The sequence below is a fragment of the Delphinus delphis genome, chromosome 7 (assembly GCF_949987515.2).
Source record: "Delphinus delphis chromosome 7, mDelDel1.2, whole genome shotgun sequence".
NCBI classification, from domain to species: Eukaryota; Metazoa; Chordata; class Mammalia; order Artiodactyla; family Delphinidae; genus Delphinus; species Delphinus delphis.
Window position 1 is genome coordinate 93,446,177 of NC_082689.1, and position 20,600 is coordinate 93,466,776.

The window sequence follows — 20,600 nt, forward strand, 5'->3', positions numbered from 1 at the left end:
CAGATGGGGATGGTGGAATGTAGAGAAATATTACAAGGAAAAAAAATAAAAAATGAAATCCAAAAAGTATGATGTTTGCATATAAAAATGTAAATTACTGAGAAATTGCTATAAATCTGTACAGAAAATCAGAACAAAAAGTTCCTGTGTCCATTTCCCAGTGCATTTCACTTTTCTGTTAGGAGACACACAAACATAAACGCACATTTTTTTCTGTCAAGTTTGACATAAAAAATAACCATTGGCTAACAATAAAAAAATCTTTAGATTATATAATCATCCAACTCCTACTAATTCTACAAAAAGGTTCAGTATAATTACCAACACAATACGTGGCACTGGCACAACTGAACTTTTTCTTTAAAGGGAAATTTTCTCTTCTACTTATTAGCATAACAGCATTTCTTTCGCTTTCATGTAAGGGTGCTCTGAGGATTTATTTCTCTTCTATTCTTCAAACTGAATGACATGAAACCAACTCTAGTTATAAAGTGTTATATTATGACTGACTGACTTTTTTTTTTTGCAGTACATGGGCCTGTCCCATTGTGGAGCACAGGCTCCAGACGCGCAGGCTCAGTGGCCATGGCTCACGGGCCCAGCCGCTCCGCGGCATGCGGGATCTTCCCGGACCAGGGCACGAACCCATGTCCCCCTGCATCGGCAGGCGGACTCTCAACCACTGAGCCACCAGGGAAGCCCATGACTGACTCTTAAAGAGTCAAACACAATGTCAAAAGTCATTCAGACACACGCACTTTTCTGTGCCTGTACTGTCTAGATGCAATCTGACTTACTGTTTCCTTCCTTCTCACCATAACCAGCATTAGGAAAAACCCCACAATTGAAACATCACCGATGACAAACATATGCCATCTGTCATGTAGATATTTTGGCCCTGAATTAGGAGGCGTAGCATTTACAGTTGCTGTCCATTAAGTGGGAATATTTTTGAAAGAGAGGCAATTGTATGAGCACACTGGTCCTACCTGTGATTAAAAGTTTTAATTTTGTAGGCAGTTTGACAATGGAGAGGAATAAAAATTTTGCCATGAAAAAGAACAGAACTAAGAAGCCCACACAAATACGGAACAAAGTTTCTTTGCCTGCCTCATTAATAGGGTGTACTCATGAACTAATAAGTTAATTAGTCACATGCAAGATACTTGAATCAGGAAAGTTAAGACAAATTTTTTTTTTTTATTATCATAACATTAGCTGTATTCTGTATTGTAATTTTGGAAGAAAAAAATCATGACAATTATGATGTGAAAAGTCAGTCATGGAGGCCCAGGAAAACTTAGGAAATAATTTCTATTAGAATAAAACAACAATGTATTTAAAGTTAGTGAGCAGTGTCATCACCAATGTGCCCAGGTATAAAGGACAGCTTCTGATGCCTTTCAAAATTAGAGAATATACTAGTTTAAGTTATTTGAAGTGGAATGTATTATTAAAGTTTAGGAACAGAGGACAAATTCTAAGTTGGCCAAAATGACCACTGTATACACTCAACAGCCTTTGGAAGAACATTTGTCACACATACAATACAAGGCCAGTAACATGAAAAAGGGAAAAACCTACACATTAAGTACAAGACAACTCCTGAGAGCAAGACTGAGGACCTGGAGGTTCCCCTGCTGGGGAGATATAAATAAGAGTAATATCTGGTAAAGGAAGTTGATGACTCACAATGATGAGTGAAGACTGCACAAGTGAGGAGAGGCAAGAACACTTCTCATCAGACCGCCCAGTGCAGATGTCTTTCTCCTGAAACTGTGGAACCCCTCAAGAGTTCCACACATTATCAAGAGCAAGAAACTGCGTAAGTAGCGGTGGAGCGTTATGTGGCCTCAGCTAATCATGCTGACATAGTCTGAGCACCTTCAAACGGCGACAAGCAGCTAAAAAGGATTCAAAGAAACCAATAAAAATTCTCCTTCAACACCTAGAGTTATAAAAGGCTGAAAAGAATACCTTATTAAACATCTGGGGCAGAAGTACACATGTAGGTGGGAAGCATAGAGAGGAATGAGTTCAGTCAAATTAGTAAGGTAGCTTTTATACTGAGATCACAGTTGTTTCCACGGAATGCTTAAAGAAAATTTGAAAGGGGCAAAAGAAAAACTATCTTTTCAGTTCTAATATGTTTGATATGCTTAGGATTAGACTGCATTTGGTTTAAAAATACCTTTCACTATACAACCACAAAAACAAAACACAAAAAAGATGTGTAAGAACTTCATTCCTTTTAAGGCACTCCTGCGGAGACTAAGACATCAAAATATCTTCACTAGGCTAGAGTTCTCAACCAAACTTAGGTCATTCTGGTCCTTGTTTTTGGTTAGCTGTTCAGCAGACATCTTAACTTGCCTTGTCTGCCTTTTGCTGTTTACCACAGGTGGATTACCAGGCTGTAGAGGAGGCTTCAGCTACAATGGCAGTGAGTACCTGGAAGCTGCTCACCTGGTACAATCTTCTCATTATGGCTTCCAACTCTTTAGTATAGAAACCTGACACTGTGGTATTCCCTGGAGGGTGCTAAGATCGGCCCACTCTTTTCATCTCACTGGTTTGCATATGCATAGGTATATGCACCTATCTGAAACCTTTGACAGACTGAGTGTGGCAGTATCTTAACAGTAAGACTGAAATAAAAGCAGGATGAAAAAACAGCAATACCGAACGCTAAGAATTCCTAACCTCACATACTCACCTGCCTGCTGTGCAGGCTGTGGCAGTGGTTGGTTTAGATGTGAACTGTAATGGACAGAAGGGACTGGGCGATACTGAGGTTGACTGGAGTGGTAGTGGCCTGGAGCACAATAACAGGCTGGCATCTAGGATAAACATTAAGGAAAAAAGAAAAAATCAATTTTACTTTTGCAGCAGAATTTTTTTTTTCCTGCCAGGAACATTGGAGTGTAATGAGTAATAATTCTCCCAAATAGTAATCATCTGAAAATGGGTTTTCTTAGCTTTAAATTTACCTGAAAAAAATTTTTTTAAATTTCAAACATAGTATACATAACAAAACACACCTACCAATTTGCCCACCGATCAGATTTAGTAGATTTAAATTTGGGGGCCATATTTGTTTCAGATTTTTCTCTCTTTTACCAAGTACTACTGAAATAGCTATGGCTCACTCCAACATTCCTTTGCTCTATATCCCATAGAAAAAGCATTATCCTGAAGTTGGTATATATCATTCCCATAAATGTTTTTAAGCTTCTAGTGTGTGTGTAATGTTATCCATACATACAATTGTTGAGAATTTTAAAAGTGTACATTTATGGTACTCTATGTAACTTCATGCAACTTATTTTGCAATTAACATTGTTTTTGAGCACAAATCGCTAGCTCATTCAATTTAACTGCTGAACAGCAATCACCACATAAATAAGCCAGTTTATCCATTCCTACACTAATGCACACTTGCACTGGTTCCATTCTTTAATTTTTCTCATATTTCTAATGCAAATTAAAATGCCAATACAAATTTTAATTTGTCAATTATACTTAATAAAGCTGGAAAAATGCCAATAAGGCTATCTTGATTTAGTTTTCCCTCCAGAGCTATCTGTATCAGCTGTGAATTTCTCTAAAAGTTATCTGATCTGGTTTGGGATGAAGAATAAACAATTAATCTAGTGATATGGAAGTATGTGTTAACTTTATTAGGTTCACGGGTTCTCTTAGGTTCTGCTTATCTGACTGGGTTACTTCTAAAAGACCAGAGATCTGTGGAAATCTTAAAGAGTGCCCATTTCATCTGGAAACCAGCCAAGCACAGAATTCCTGGATCAGTTGTAAGCCAAGAGCTGCCTAAATTTTCTGTAATATTCTTCTGTTTTTGAAACATAAGACACAATATACATGTGATCCCTTAATTTTTCCTGGAGGTATCAGCAAGCAATAGATATATCCTGATTTCGGATCTAATCCATTATTATACTTTTCAGTATGTGTGATGTGTATAAATAATACATTCTTCCTTTTCTCCTAATTAAAAAAAAAAGATACTACTAAGGCAAAAATTATAACATCAAATTTTTCTTTATAATGTATACACATGCAATATATATGACAACAATAGCACAAACAATGGAGAGAGGGTAAATGGAATTATACTTTTAACATGACTAGTACATTTTTCTTGGAGTTTTATATGAACTCAAAGTAGATTTTGATAAGCTAAAGATACCTATCATAGTCCCTAAGGAAACCACATAAGCACAAGATTCAAAGGGCTGTAGACAAAAAGGCAACAGAAGAGATAAAACAGAACCCTGAAAGAATTCAAATAATATAAAGGAAGGAAAGCAAGAAGACAGGAGTAAAATATAGATATGACAAATGGAAAACAAATAGCAATGCGGCATACCTACATCTAACCATGTCAGGTGATATATTAAAGATAAAAGGACTAAACACTCCAATCAGACTGAATAAATCAGCAAATACCAACTATATACTGTATGTGAACAACATACTTTAAAGGCTGCAAATAAGAGGATGGAAAAAGACATATCATTTAAGTGCTAATCAAAAGAAGCCACTAATATTAAAGTCAGATAAAACAGGTTTCAAGGACTTCAAGATCGAAGTTGGAGGACTCACACTTTTTTTTTTTTTTTAACATCTTTATTGGGGTATAATTGCTTTGGAAGACTCACACTTTCTGATTTTAGACCTTACTAGAAAGGTACAGTAATAAAACAGTGTAGTACTGGCTAAAGATATAAATAGTGTAAAAATGAGAGTTGAGAAATAAACTCTTACACTTATGGTCAACTGATATTCAACAAGGGTACCAAGATTATTCAGCGGGAAAAGAAAAGTATCTTCAACAAAGGATGCTGAAATAAGTAGACATACACATGCAAAAGAATGAAGTTGGACCCTTACCTCATACCATATATAAAAATTAACTCAAAAGAGATACATGCCCTAAATATAGGAGCTAAACCCATAAAACTCTTAGCAGAAATCAGGGATACGTTTTTATGACCTTCGGTCTGGAAATGGATTCTTACATATGACACCAAAAGCATGAGCAACAAAATGAAAAGATGGATAAAGTGAACTTCACCAAATAAAAAAAAAACTTTTATACATTAAAGACATTATCAAAAATGTGAAAAGACAACCTACAGAATGGGTGAACATATTTGTAAAACACACATCTGATAAGGGTCTAGAATCCAGAATATACAAGGAATTCTTACAGCTCAACTAAATGACAATCTGATTTAAAGACAGGCAAAGGACTTACACATTTCTCCCAAGATCAACAATGGCCAACAAGCACATGAAAAGATGATCAATATCACTAATCATTATAGACATGCAAGTCAAAACCATGAGATAACCACTTCACGCCAGGATGGCAATAATAATAATAATAATAATAATGGTAAATAACAAATGTTGGCAAGGATGTGGAGAAACTGGAACCTTTATACACTGCAAGTAGGAATATAAAATGGTTCAGACACCATGGAAAACAACCTGGCAGTTCCTCAAAAAGTTAAACATAGAATTATCATATCATCCAGTAATTTTTTCCTAGGTATGTACCCAAAGAAATGAAAACAGATACTTGAACAAATCCATGAACCTACATGCTCATAGAGCACTATTTACAATAGGCAAAAGGTGGAAACATCCCAAATTCAATAATGGTTGAAGATGAACAAATTGTGGTATATATATAAAATGGCATATTATGCAGCCATAAAAAGGCATGAAGTACTCATACATGCTACAACATGGATTAACCCTGAAACATTATGTTAAGCTAAAGAAGCCAGACACAGAATATAACGTATTGCATGACTCCATTAATATGAAGTATCCAGAATGGTAAATCCATTCTTTATAGAGAATAAAGACTGATGGTTGCCAGGGGCTGTGGGGTGAGGGGAATGGGTATGAACTTTTCTTTTAGGGTGATAAAAATGTTTTGGAACTAGACATAGGTGATGGTTGCAAAACATTGTGAATGTACTAAATGCCACTGAATTGTTCACTTCAAACTGTTTAATTTTACGTTATGTGAACTTGATCTAAAAAAACAAAACCACAGGGCTTCCCTGTTGGCACAGTGGTTGAGAGTCCGCCTGCTGATGCAGGGGACACGGGTTCGTGCCCCAGTCCAGGAAGATCCCACATGCCGTGGAGTGGCTGGGCCCGTGGGCCATGGCCACTGAGCCTGCGCGTCCGGAGCCTGTGCTCCGCAACGGGAGAGGCCACAACAGTGACAGGCCCGCGTACCGCAAAAAAACCCAAAAACCGAAAAAACAAACAAAAAACCCCCCACAAAACACTGAAATAATAGAGTACAAATTCTTTTCAAGTACAGACAAATCATTCCCCAAGAGACTACATGCTGGGACATGAAATAAGACTCAACAGGTTCCGAAACACTGAAAGCTAAGAGTAGATTCCCTGACCATATGCGACTAAAATAGAAATTGGTAACCATAAGCCCCAAACATTTGGAAATTAACATGCTTCTAACGTAAATCATGGGTCTAAAAAGCCATAGGGGGACTTCCTTGGTGGCACAGTGGTTAAGAATCCACCTGCCAGTGCAGGGGACACAGGTTTGAGCCCTGGTCCAAGAAGATCCCACATGCTGCAGAGCAACTAAGCCTGTGCGCCACAACTACTGAGCCTGCACTCTACAGCCCGCGAGACACAACAACTGAAGCCCGTGCACCTAGAGCCCATGCTCCGTAACAAGAGAAGCCACCGCAATGAGAAGCCCGCACTCCGCAACAAAGAGTAGCCCCTGCACGCTGCAACTAAAGAAAGCCCGTGTGCAGCAACGAAGACCCAATGCAGCCAAAAATAAATAAATAAATAAATAAATTTATAAAAAACAAAACAAAAAAACCTTATATTAGTAATAGTTCAAATAGAAAATGAATAAACAAAACTAATGAAGCCCTAAGTTGTTTTTCTTTTTTCTTTTCTTTTCTTTTTTTTTTTTTTGTGGTATGTGGGCCTCTCCCGTTGTGGAGCACAGGCTCCGGACGTGCAGGCACAGCAGCCATGGCTCACGGGCCCAGCCGCTCCGCGGCATGCGGGATCTTCCCGGACCAGGGCACGAAGCCGTGTCCCCTGCATTGACAGGCGGACTCCCAACCACTGCACCACCAGGGAAGCTCTTCTAAGCTGTTTTTCTTTTAACATCATCAAGAGAATTGATAAACCTCTAGTTAAACTAATAAAGGAAAAAGAAGACTGAAATTACTAATATCTTTAGATCCTGAAGATACTAAAAGTATAAAAAGGGGATATTACATATGAGCAACTTTATGCCAAAAAGTTTCACAACATAAATGAAATTGATACAAACTACCATCCAAAATGAAAAGGAAATTGTAACGGCCCTATATCTAATACTAAAAAATAAGAATTCATAATTTAAAAACCTTCCCTGCAAAAGAAATCCAGGTCCAGATGGATTCATTAGTGCAATTCTAGCAAATATTCAAGAAGAAATAACACCAATTCTACATAAAATCCTTTAGAAAATAAAGGAGGGAACACTATCCAACTCATTTTGAAGTCAGTACCACCCTGGGTACTACAACCTGAAAAAGACATTACAAGCAAACTACAGACTGATATCCTTCATGAACATACATGCAAAAATCCATAAGAAAATACTAGCAAATTGAACGCAGTGATATATAAAAAAGATAACTATATCATGATATATATATCACTACATATCGTGAGGTATGTTCCAGAAACAAAAGGTTAGTTTAACATTCAAAAGTCAAAGTAATTTACTGTATAAGTAGACTAAAGGGGAAAAAACCCCACATGATCACCTCAATAGATGCCAAAAAAATTTTTTTACAAGATTAATATCCATTCATGGTAAAGACTCTTAGCAAACTAGGAATATTAGAAAATTGTACAAAAAACCCCACATATAGTATCACAGTTAATGATGAAAGACTGAACGCTTACCCTTACGGCTGGAAACAAGGAAAGCATATACACTTTCAAAACTTATATTTAAGTTAATACATGGATTCTAGAGATTTTTACTTCCCTCTGTTGTGTTGAAAGTATTCAACATAAGGGCTCCTAGCTAATGTAATAAGGCAAGCAAAAGAATCAAAAGGTATATAGATTGGAAAGGATAATATATGTAGAATAATCAAATTTAGAAAGTCCACAGGATAAAAGATCAGTATATAAAAAACAATTATATTTCTACATACTAGCAATGAACAAATAGAAAATAAAGTTTTAAAATAATCTCCTTTAGAATATCACCTTAAAACATTCAATATTTAGGGATATATTAAAAAAATACGTGTAACACTTGTGTGATGAAAACTACAAAATACTGTTGACAAAAAATTAAGGAAGATCTAAATAAATGGAGAGAGATACCATGTTCGTGCATTGGACGATTCAATGGTGTTAAGATGTTAATTCTCCCCAAAATGATCTACCTCTTCTTAAAATGTATCATTTTATTTTTATAGTGCATTTACTTTACTGTGTTTCTCTTAAGCTAATCAGAACAAGAAAAACTTCTCAGAGTCAGAAGGAAACTCAAAGATCACATAGTGTAACCCTCCAACTGAAGTGTCTACATGTCATGTGGTTGTCTAGCATGCACTTGAAAATCTCCAAAAGGGAAGATGACTACAAGCTTTGCTTACAGGTTCTCACAAATCCTATCCATGCGAAATTAAAAATAAGCTCTCTAGGGGCTTCCCTGATGGCGCTGGGGTTGAGAATCTGCCTGCCAATGCAGGGAACACGGGTTTGAGCCCTGGTCTGGGAAGATCCCACATGCCTCGGAGCAACTGGGCCCGTGAGCCACAACTACTGAGCCTGCGCGTCTGGAGCCTGTGCTCCGCAACAAGAGAGGCCGCGACAGTGAGAGGCCCGCGCACCGCGATGAAGAGTGGCCCCCGCTCGCCGCAACTAGAGAAAGCCCTTGTGCAGAAATGAAGACCCAACACAGACAAAAATAAATTAATTAAAAAAGAAAATTAAAAAAAAAATCTCTCTAAAGTTAAAAGTGATCTTAAATGAGAGGCTTCCACAGGAGAGAAAAGATGAAAAAGCAATGTACCTGTGGAGAGGGCTGTTGAATATATCCTTGCTGCTGGAGCACAGGCTGGCTGACAGGATGACCAGAGGCAGAATAGCCAGCAGTAGGGACTGGCTGCCCAGGTGGTAGTGGAGGAGGAGGCGGTGGCGGCGGTGGTGGAGGGGCTGCTGTCATGATATAACCAGACTGCTGTGGGGACTGAAGAACAACAGTGGACTGGAACATGGTGGCGTGAGGATCAGAACCATCTGCAGATGGCTGGCGGGCAAGACTCATGTGGCTAAACTGAGACCCAAGGTTGTCCTGCTAACAAAGGGAGAAGTCAGAAATCAGTAAGCTTTCCATACATAGACCAAACTTATCAAAGAAAAATACTTCACATATTTTAAGAAGAGTTGCAGTAGTATATATTACGGAAATCATGTATCTACAACAGACATGACTTAATAGAAGAACAGCTACAAGAAAATTAGAACTCTAAGGCAGCAAGGTAGGACTATTACAATGCTATCATTGCAAATTACTCATAAAATATATCTAACGGAAATGTATAGCATGCAGAAAAGAGTAGGGTGTAACATTACACAATAAAAAAATGAAAAGACACTATCTAAATGAAGACTAAAGGCACACTTTTATATTATACAATTAACATTTTCTGAAAGGACTTCGAAGACCAGGAGTCTAGCAGCGCATGGTACTAATTACTCTTTACTTTAAATCGGTGCCCTTCTTCCCAGAAGGCAAGATTCAGGTTCTATGCATTTCTGTATCTCCTCCCATACCCAACAATCAAATATACTAGCAGAAATGAAATAAAATATATAAAATCTACCCTCCCTGATGTACACTCTAATCTCTCAACAATAATTTGGTCATAAACTCTTCCATAGTGTTTATCCTTAAGTCAGATGTTAGACAAATATAATCCAAATGACAGTTTCCTACTGCTTTTGCTACTTAAGAGAGCCGGCAATGGTGCCCAGCCAAGAAAGAGTTACGATTTATATGCCATCTGACAAATGTTTCTCTGACTCAACAGCATAAGGATCAATTCTGACTAGTCTACATAATATCACTGATATGACGATAATGGGGTTAAAAAGGCGTTCCCTTGCTCCCAAGGAGCCACAGACTGGCGACAATATGTACCATATTTTGTTAAGAGGGAAAATTTGAAAAAAAGTTACTTAAAATATTGTGGTAATTGAGTTGTTAGATCAAAGCTGTTGACATGTCTGCAATTTCTATAATCTGCTGGTTTCTGCAAAGTAAATCAAGGCTATGGAGATGATAAAGGGACTGAAAAAAAAGGGAACCTGACTTAGTGACTGAAAGTATATGGCTTTACTCTTCTCAAATGGTTGCTCTGACAGAGTCTAGCACTATTCATAGAATTCAATGAATAGTTTCAGAAGAGGAAAATATACTTACAAATACCTACTAGCTGTAATTACAACGTAATATGGCCAAATATTTTAAAAAGAGATACCATAACTATATACCACCATCAGAGTCATCTTGGTAAAAAAAGTCATTTTCTTAATCCAATGATCTGCCATTTTTCCAAAACATTTTTGAGGTTTTTATGGTATTTCTAAAAATGTTGTCAATCTTCTCAATGCTGGCAAAATTTCATTTTTTTTAGACTGAAAGTGATTTTCGAAAATCATTCAGAGCCAAGGCTGGTAAATAAGGTTGCCTCAAGCTTAAAACAAAAACATCCCCAACAAAACAAAACATTTCTAAAAAGTGGCAAGTGATTTTAAGATATAGCTTATAATTTAACCTGGATGTGATTTCAAAATGTGATGGCCAGATAGTCTGAAAAATAAGAGCATCACTGGGAAAAGTATACTGGTGGTTAGGCAGATTCATTTAAAGGGAAGGACATTAACACTTATTGAATATCTATTTCATGTTAGGCACTATGCAGGAGGTACTTTATATGGTGCCCTCATATGCTCAGTAACTAGAGAAGGTCACACAGAGAACACATGGCAATGGTGTATCTGAGTTCTTACTGAGATGTATAACTTGGGGCATACTTTGGATTAAATGAAGTACCATCACTTTTAGTCACAGATTACATATCTAGAGATCTTCTTTGGAAATATACTAAGGAGGATGTCTTATGTAATTGGAAGCTCCAATTCACCCTAATGACTGATACTAAGTCTACTGGACCTGGGGCACTGGGGAAAGAACAGAAAGCCTAAACCCAGATGAAAGCTGCCACCCCAGGACCGCACAGACCTGCACTGGCCTCAATGAGAAAATTAGCTAAAACATCTTAGGACTTGAAAAGGGAGGAAAAGATTAGGCTTTATACAATCACTGTGATAAGCCAATATAACAAATATTTTATGGAAGAGAATAAATTATTTCTAATACAGGTTAGAAATGCTTTTTCAAAATGTATGTAACCCTGACTTTAGAAAATCATAAAAGAACATATCACATCAATCACATTCACAAGGATTCATCACACATCCATCCACAGAAACAACGCAGGAGGTGAATAGAGATATAGTACCACGGAGTATTGCTGGGTGGGTGAGACTGGCAGGAACGGGGATGGGTAAGGGGCTGTAGAGTACTGAACAGGCTGTGAAGAGGGCTGCAGAGGACGAATAGGCTAAGGAATAACAGGTTGGCAAACAATGTTAATGTCGGAATAAAATGTTAGAAGAATTGCATAAAATGGAAAGTTAACTTTTTTTGGCAATAACTTAAAACGACAAAGTCACCTAAAATACAACATTATAGGAAACAACAAAAACAATACTAAGCGAAGAAACTCTACATAGAAAAATTTTGAGAACATACATTTAAATTTAAAACATAATTAGAAAGATAATTTTTTTCATAAAAGTATTTATTAGATTCACTGCAACAGGTAATTTAGACATTTCAAATCCTATTATCTAACAAGACCCCTGGGTTAAGTCAGTAAAAGCAAAACCATTTATCCTTACTTCCTGGTTTGATGACGGGGCTGTTCTACTTAGCTATGTAACACTAAGTAATAAAAGAAAAACTTCACTCACTCTTATTATCAGACAGTATATCTTACATAATACCTATGGCCAAGTATCCTCTCTATTTGATAAGGTATGATTAGATAACTCTTTTGGGACCAAACTGCCTAAATTTTAGCAATTTTTAAACAAAAATGTACTGTGAGTACCATTAATAGCCTAAAGAAAACACACACATACATATAAGCACGTGCACACACACACAAACAGATCTTTTTACATAAGGAAGATAAACACAGTTTTCTTCTAACTAAAAATTTTTATTGAGAGAATATTAGGAGCTGAGAAACTACACTTGGTCTTTGAACAACTCAGGGATTAGGGGCACTGACCCTCTGCACGGTCAAAAATCTGTGTATAACTTATGGTTGGTCCTGTGCCTGCAGATTCTACTCCACAGATTCAACCAATCACAGATCATGTATACTGTAGTTATGTATTTAGTGAAAAAAATCTATGTATAAGTGGACCCTCGCAGTTCAAACCCATGTGGTTTGACAATCCACTGTAATTATTTGAAATTCTTTTTACTAACGAAATACTCCTGCATTTCAGAGAAAAAAAATTTTAAGTTTTATGTTTCCCAAGGGCACTCAAAACACAGGTGTTCTGAAACATGAAAGAGGTTTCAATCCTTTCTAAATTTTAGGGAATACAGCTGGCCATCTATAGGCTAATAATGGCATTTAGTTTCCCAGTCTTACATTTATATAGTTTATTACAAAGGACAATATATATATTGGTTTAATGACTATCATAATCTACCATTCAGGTGGCAATCAGGTTAAAGGAAATTAAGTGACCTGTATACAACCATTTAAACAAGCACTGGAGGAACCCAAGTCATTTTATCTAATGAAAACTCTTAGTTTTGGTTACAATATACATACATGAATCTCCCTGGACAATAACTCCAAACAGTATACTTTAGAAACGCAAAATTAACTAAATAAGATTTAGTTAATTTTGGGAACTAAAATTAACTAAATTAACAGGGAATAATCTAGATAAGGAGAAATTCTTAGGACTAAGACGTATAATGATGAGTTTGCCCTTCCACCACGAAATCAACACAACAGTTTCTGGAAAAAATGAAAGGCTTAGATTAGTTTAGAATTCCACAAAAAATTCTAGAGCTAACATACTAAAAAAAGTATAAGCTGAAAATCTACAGAGTAGCCACTGGTTCCTCACTAACCTCTTGACTAGAAATTAGCAAGCTTCCTAATGGATGACAGCACATATCACACTAAATGAGGTGTTGTGGCTTTAAAACTACCAAGTACAAGCTATATAATGTGTTATTAAGTCAGACAACCATTAAGACACAACTTTCTTCCAGAAAACGTGACCTACTAGGTCAGTGTCAGATGAAACAAAAGCCTTAGTCTGCTGGGGCGTAAAAGAAACAAGAACACTGTGAGCACTAAGGGTAGGACTTAATGTCTGCTAGAGTGTCAAGTGGTAATGAGAAAAATGTGGGCTAGAAGACTGGCTGATCAAAGTGAAATTCTGACACTACGTAGAAAAGAAAAAGCGCTAGCACTTCCTTTTTCCTACTTAAATTGCAACTGGCTGTAAAATAACATCCACTTAAAGTGACTGGTTTCAAGAACGCAGCCCATTTGAAGGCTTTGGAAATCACAGCATTACTGTGTTTGGTTATTTGAAATTTCATGGATGGATTATCTCAGTGTGCAAGAGATCGCTACTGAGTATCATTTGTTCATCAATTCTCTATTCTTGTATTTGACGAAGAATTACCAGAAACACCTGAAGCAATGCCAGGAAAAACAGCCATGGAGTTTGAGGCATACCCCAATATTTCAAGTTATAGTCTATTAAGACAGCATTTCTTTTTTTTTTTGCGGTATGCGGACCTCTCACTGTTGTGGCCTCTCCCGTTGCGGAGCACAGGCTCTGGACGCGCAGGCTCAGCGGCCACGGCTCACGGGCCCAGCCTCTCCGCGGCGTGTCGGATCTTCCCGGACCAGGGCACGAACCCATGTCCCCTGCATCAGCAGGCGGACTCTCAACCACTGCGCCACCAGGAAAGCCCTAAGACAGCATTTCTAAACTAAGCTGCCTACATCTTCACTTAGGACTGTCTTTTAAAGCTAAATCAGGCAAAGCTATTTCTAAGAGATAATAATCTGAAACATATAACCACAGATTAAACCCTTAGGATTTTTTGAAGGTGCCTGACTAACATTATTTCCATTGAATTAAATCAAATGAAAATCAGCCCTATAAAGCTCTTGGTGAAATTCACAGCACTGCAAAGATGACCACACAATAGCAAATGAAAGGGAAACACTTCAAGACCAAGTTGAATGAAACCAAGGCAGAGAAGGCCAGGGAGGGAGTTTTATGTAGTTTAATATGTACCTGAGTGTATGTAATCAAACGGGGTTGGGAAGTAGGTATGGGAGTCTTTGGAAGTAGTTTTAGACAGTTTCCTCTACATATATGAATTCATTTGTATGGTCTTGGAAGTGCATCAAACACCTTGAAGTCCTACTTCAGAGAAACTGCCTTGCCCAGTATTACAAGTCTTAATTGCCAGAGCAATAATTATTTGCATTAGTTTAAAAATATTTGATAACTTTATCAAACTGCTCATACATTTTTCACCCCTGCAGTACAAATATAACTTGTGAATAAAACTAATGAAATTTCTCCAGTTCAAGTTTATCACTATACTTCTTTCTCAAAACATTACTCTGCATGTTCTCACCAGTGGAATATTTAGATCGTCTTCCAGGGAAAAAGAGGTGCAAATAACTGTACAAACTGCCTTTGATATGCTACACAACCTTTAAAAGATAGAATGAAAGTAAGAATTTACACTAGTATAGTCAAGTTCAGCAAGAATGAGTAACACATCTACAGGGGAAAAGCTTGAATGTGAAAATGCATGTGTAAACTCTAAACATTTATACAAATTCAAGATATTATTAAGAGCACTACTGAGAATTCTACATCAATGTTTCTGTCTTTATCTTTCACAGAGCAGGTGGGGTGGAGAGTACCTTGTAGCGAGGAGAGTCAACTCAGTTTCTTCTAAGTGCTTGATCTGTTGAATCTTAGAACAACTCACTTTGCTCACTGGGGTAATGAACTATCTTAGTTTTATTTTTTATTCCTCTGGTCCCTTGCCTGCTGTTGTGAAATGCAAGGTATAAAATACTCACCATACAGGGTCGTGAGATAAATATTTCCCTTCCTTCCAATATATATTCTGTTTTCATTAGCAGAAAAGCCCTTGAAGTTAACCTCTCTTCCTACGAGCGATGAGTAGGACATCACTGGTGGAGAATACTAAAGTTCTAAGAGACACTTACTTGGGCTCTCTCGATTATAATTAGTGATTTTAGTCCCAAATATGCAAAGGCAGGTGAACTTAGCATTGTGTAATCGTGGACGTGTGCACCTGTGAGAAGATGTGATGGGCTGCTTGCTGCTGAGGTGGCAGTGCTGGCAGAGGCGGCTGTGGAGGTCCAGGCACTTGGGCTCTAACTGGCTGTTGAGTCACAGGAGGGCTACACACAACTGGACTCCCATCTGGGTTTAGGAAGGGCTGACCTGAAAATTTTAAAAAGGAAGAACAAAAGATCATTTACGATGGAGACCGAATATAGGTCGCTCTACAGACAACTTACAGCACATGTCTGCAGTCCTGATTCATAATTCCAAAAGCGTCAAGGTTCTGGAAACCAAAAGCTTTTCTTACCTTGGAAAGCAAAGCCTGATCTTACACGAGCCTATTAATAGTCTTTATATTTCCCACTTAGAGTAAATATTCAAAATTTTTGCTGCGGTGTTTTACTATGGGGGTGCCGTGCCAGAAACCACTTGAGTTGTTTTATACTACACAGTATTTTCCAAGAAACTCAATTCTGAAACACATCTTGCTCAAGGGATTGAGTTACAGGATTGTGTAACATTTCAGTTTCAAGGGGAAAAAAAAATACTTGACTTTGGGATACTGGAAATTTATTAATTAGCCTGTTAGATGGTAAGAAATATCTAATTTACAGGTCACACTGCATATATTTAACTAGTAAGATTAAAAGCTGATGAAAATTAAAATGGTTGATAACTTCAAATTTCAAATTGTGGAGTTGATGGCAGTGTCCTTATTTTATAACTTCTAACTTGTTAAAAGCAGAAAATAATTTAAAAATTCTAAATAATTTTCTAAAAAAATTTCCTTTCACTTCCAATGAGCTTTACTCATAGGTAAGAAATAAAACGAGAGAGAACTTTAGTACTGATCTTGAGGCTTATTCTTATTGGTTACCAATTACGGGAGGAATACTTTTAAGTAACTCTCTACACATACATTCTAAACAAGTTTTTCTTATTATGCAAAGTAATATTCTTAGAAATAACTAACAAATACAGAATAACTAACAAATACAGATCAGAAAGTAAATAAATTCCCCATAATCTTATCATCAACAATTTGGATACCTTCCTTCCAGACTTTTTCAATGTACACATAAACAGATTCAAAGAGTAGTATTTTTCCTTGCTATACACTGAATGATTTAAAAAAACACACTAGATTATTAAAAAAAGAAAGAAAGAAAAATGAAAGGACTATGTGAAATAAAGAGATCATTGACTACATACCCTTTTAGGATGGGAAGAATATCTATGTGTCTTAAACTGCCTTCAAAACATCCTCTCTTTTTTTAAAATAAACTTGTGACATATAATAAAATAATATTTGGGAAAGCAGAATACACTGTTCCATTGCTGTCAAGTGGAAAAAGTTCTCCAAAGTCAAATTATTTTCATCAGTTAATTTCCTGATAATTTATGTGATGGTTATAGATAACTAAAAGCAAGCCATGCTGGATATTTGTTGATTGTTATAAATAATTTTGAAAAAAAAAATGGTAGAGAAGACTTGAGTGAAAGCATGTTTAAAAGTAACTTAAGGATTGTGTGAAAAAAGCTGGATGTGTGGTGATGCTGTTCTCAAAAACAAAGAGATCACTTTTGGGCTAATTTAAAATTAAGTATACAATTTAATTTCAGGTTGCTTAGTTTCTCATTTCTACTCAAATGAAGCTTCCACGTTACCAAAACCATGTTAACTAATATTCTGAATTAAAAATAATAGAAAATAGTAAAATATTAAATCATCTTATATTCTGCCCCAGGAAAACAAGAAGTTTAGTAATATAATAGACTTGAAGGATCAGAAGATAACGGTTATAAAGCAAAAACTGAGTTTCTGAAGAGTCAGTTATTTACGCTAATTCCATTTTTACAACAGAAACAAAAGTTTGAATACTTTATCTTAAAAAAGAGATGCAAATGAAATCTGAAGGTAACAAGTTCCCAGCCATGGTTTTTTCTACAACAAACAAAAGGCAGGTTTCAGAACACTCAGAGATTCTGACACACCTTGCCCAACTACTGCCATGCTGATATGATCACATTAGCTAAATCTGAATCTTTAAGGTTATTGAATGACTTAAGGTGATTTTCATTATCTTACCATATGATTGGGCTATGTTATTTTGATTAGAAACCAAAACTTCTTGCCATTAAAAAAAAATTTTATTTTCTCAATATAAGTCATTTTTGCCAATATACATAATGAAATGTATTATGACTGCAGTTTCTTAATCTCTCTGAAGTTCAGTTTCCTTATCTGTAAATGTAGATTTCACCTACCTAACAGGGTTGCTATAAGTAATGTATTTAAAGCACATAATACAGTACATGACACATGATAAACACTCAATAAATACAAAGTACTATCTAATTGCAAAGAATGTGTTGTCAATATTAATTCATAACGACTATCTATTTTCTTTCACTACTAATAAGATGTTCTTTAGCTTTTCCTAAGTAGAAAACAGTTACCATATTCAGAAGAGCAATTACTTATGGGTTCTTTCCACCGCATTACGTAAGAAGTAAGAGCTGCTAACGTTCTCCTTCTTCATGAAATGCATACTATTTTTCCCACGGTAAAACTGTTCTATCAAATAAAGTTCTTTCAAAGGTGGTTGTCCCATTTCTAGGAAATGAATTGTTTCTTAATTATTTGGCCTAAAAGATGATGTCATGGATGTCACAAGGAGAAAAATACTTTCTGATATAAATGTCTTTTAACATTCTCTAGCATAAAGTGTTTTTATTAAAGTTCTAGGGAAAATGCTAATCACACATGAAATATAAAAAGCTGACAATGCATATACAGATAATACATTTAATACATATTCTTTAGTTTTCAGATAACTCCTGATATCTCAACTGAAATAAACCTTTTTCTGGATACCAACCTGTTTGTGGGTTGATCAGAATACTGCCAGGTGGTATGCCTGTCGCTTCCAAGGGAAGCAAAAAGAAGCTAGTGCTAGGAGATGCGACTTGCCCATTTAGGCCACCATCAAAGGAAAGAGAACTATGAGTGCTGACAGTTGGATAGACGACAGGTGCGCCATGAGAAGACTGGCTGAGAGCTGTACCTGGAAGAGGCTGCTGGATGTGAGAGAGAGAGCCCGTAGATGACCCTACACTACCAGAAGACTCAGAACCTAGGGGAGGAGTAATGAAAAAGAGGGAATTTTTTAAACCTCATATAAAAACGCAGGTTTTAAATAAGTAACAATAAAATTCACATTGCATAACATGCAGTTACCACATGAAAGCATGAACTATTTTTGACTTACTGTACAATTTTGCTTCCCCTCTCCACCAAGAACATGTTTAATACAGCAAAACTGATCACATAAGTTGCAAGAGAAGTCATAGCCAAAGCATGCAACTAAAGCAAGTCTATAATACTGGGTTGGCCAAAAGATTCGTTCGGTTTTTTTCCGTAAGATGGCTCTAGTAGCACTTAGTTCTCTTTAACTTTATTTGAAACAAGTTTGTTAGACTGTATGTGACAGCTGCAGTTAAAAAAAAACTTACCAAAATTGGTGAATTTTTGTAAAGCCATTTTAATATTGAAGATGGAAGAAAATAGCAACATTTTCGGCATATTATGCTTTATTATTTGAAAAAAGGTAAAAACGCAACTGAAACGCAAAAAGAGATTTGTGCCGTGTATGGAGAAGGTGCTGCGACTGATCGAATACGTCAAAAGTGGTTTGCGAACTTTCGTGATGGATATTTCCTGCTGGACGATACTCCAGAGCTGAGTAGACTAGTTGAAGTTGACAGCGATCAAACTGAGACGTTAATTGAGAACAATCAACGTTATACTACATAGGAGATAGGTGACATACTCAAAATATCCAAATCAAGCCTTGAAAATCATTTGCACTAGCCTGGTTATGTGAATCGCTTTGATGTTTGGGTTCCACGTAAGTTAAGTGAAAAAAACCTTCTCGACTGTATTTCTACATGAAATTCTCTACTGAAATGTAATGAAATCGGGTTTTTTTTTTTTTTTTTTTGCGGTATGGGGGCCTCTCACTGCTGTGGCCTCTCTCCCGTTGCGGAGCACAGGCTCCGGACGCGCAGGCTCAGCGGCCATGGCTCACGGGCCCAGCCGCTCTGCGGCATGTGGGATCTTCCCGGACCGGGGCATGAACCTGCGTCCACTGCATTGGCAGGCGGACTCTCAACCACTGCGCCACCAAGGAAGCCCCGAAATCGTTCCGTTTTTAAAACACATTGTGACGGGCGATGAAAAGTGGATACTATAAGATAACGTGGAATGGAAGAGATCATGGGGCAAGTGAAATGAACCACCAACCACACCAAAGGCCACTCTTCATCCAAAGAAGGTGATTGTGTAAATAGTGGGATTGGAAGGGGGTCCTCTATTATAAGCTCCTTCCGGAAAACCAAACGATTCACTCCAAGAAGTACTGCTCCCAGTTAGACCAAATGAAAGCAGCACTCGAAGAAAAGCGTCCAGAATTAGTCAACAGAAAACACATAATCTTCCATCGAGGTAACGCAAGATGGCATGTTTCTTTGATGACCAGGCAAAAACTGTTGCAGCTTGATTGGGAAGTTCTGATTCATCTGCCGTATTCACCAGACATTGCACCTTTGGATTTCCGTTTATTTCAGTCTTTACAAAATTCTCTTAATGGAAAAAAATTTCAATTCTCTTGAAGACTGTAAAAGGCACCTGAAACAGTTCTTTGCTCAAAAAGATAAAAAGTTTTGGGAAGATGGAATTATGAAGTTGCCTGAAAAATGGCAGAAGGCAATGGAACGGTGAATATGTTGTTCAATAAAGTTCTTGGTGAAAATGAAAAATGTGTCTTTTATTTTTACTTAAAAACCGAAGGCACTATTTGGCCAACCCAGTAACAGCAGCCACAGACAGCCACAAAAAACACATTACCCACATTCCCAAAAGGACAAAGTTATGTATATTTTTACCTTTTAGATTAACACCTAGGAATATACAGATTATAATTTTTCCCCCAGGACAAAGAACTTAGCACAGCCAAATGCCCAAAACCTCTTAT

The 20,600-nt window shown here is 36.9% G+C and overlaps 1 protein-coding gene across 7 annotated transcripts in view; it reads right to left on the bottom strand.

Annotated features, from left to right (window-relative positions):
• The window catches only part of R3HDM1 (R3H domain containing 1), a 114,299-nt gene that overhangs the window by 52,510 nt on the left and 41,189 nt on the right, over positions 1-20,600 (bottom strand). For 2 of the 7 annotated variants that reach the window (XM_060016884.2, XM_060016879.2), the window contains 5 exons: positions 18,447-18,701; positions 15,572-15,723; positions 11,634-11,735; positions 9,119-9,403; positions 2,717-2,840 (listed from right to left, as the gene is read on the bottom strand). In XM_060016884.2, the coding sequence (XP_059872867.1) occupies positions 2,717-2,840; positions 9,119-9,403; positions 11,634-11,735; positions 15,572-15,723; positions 18,447-18,701 (918 nt within the window). The remainder of the gene's footprint in view (positions 1-2,716; positions 2,841-9,118; positions 9,404-11,633; positions 11,736-15,571; positions 15,724-18,446; positions 18,702-20,600) is intronic. The other 5 variants (XM_060016885.2, XM_060016881.2, XM_060016883.2 and 2 more) reach the window with 5 other exon arrangements.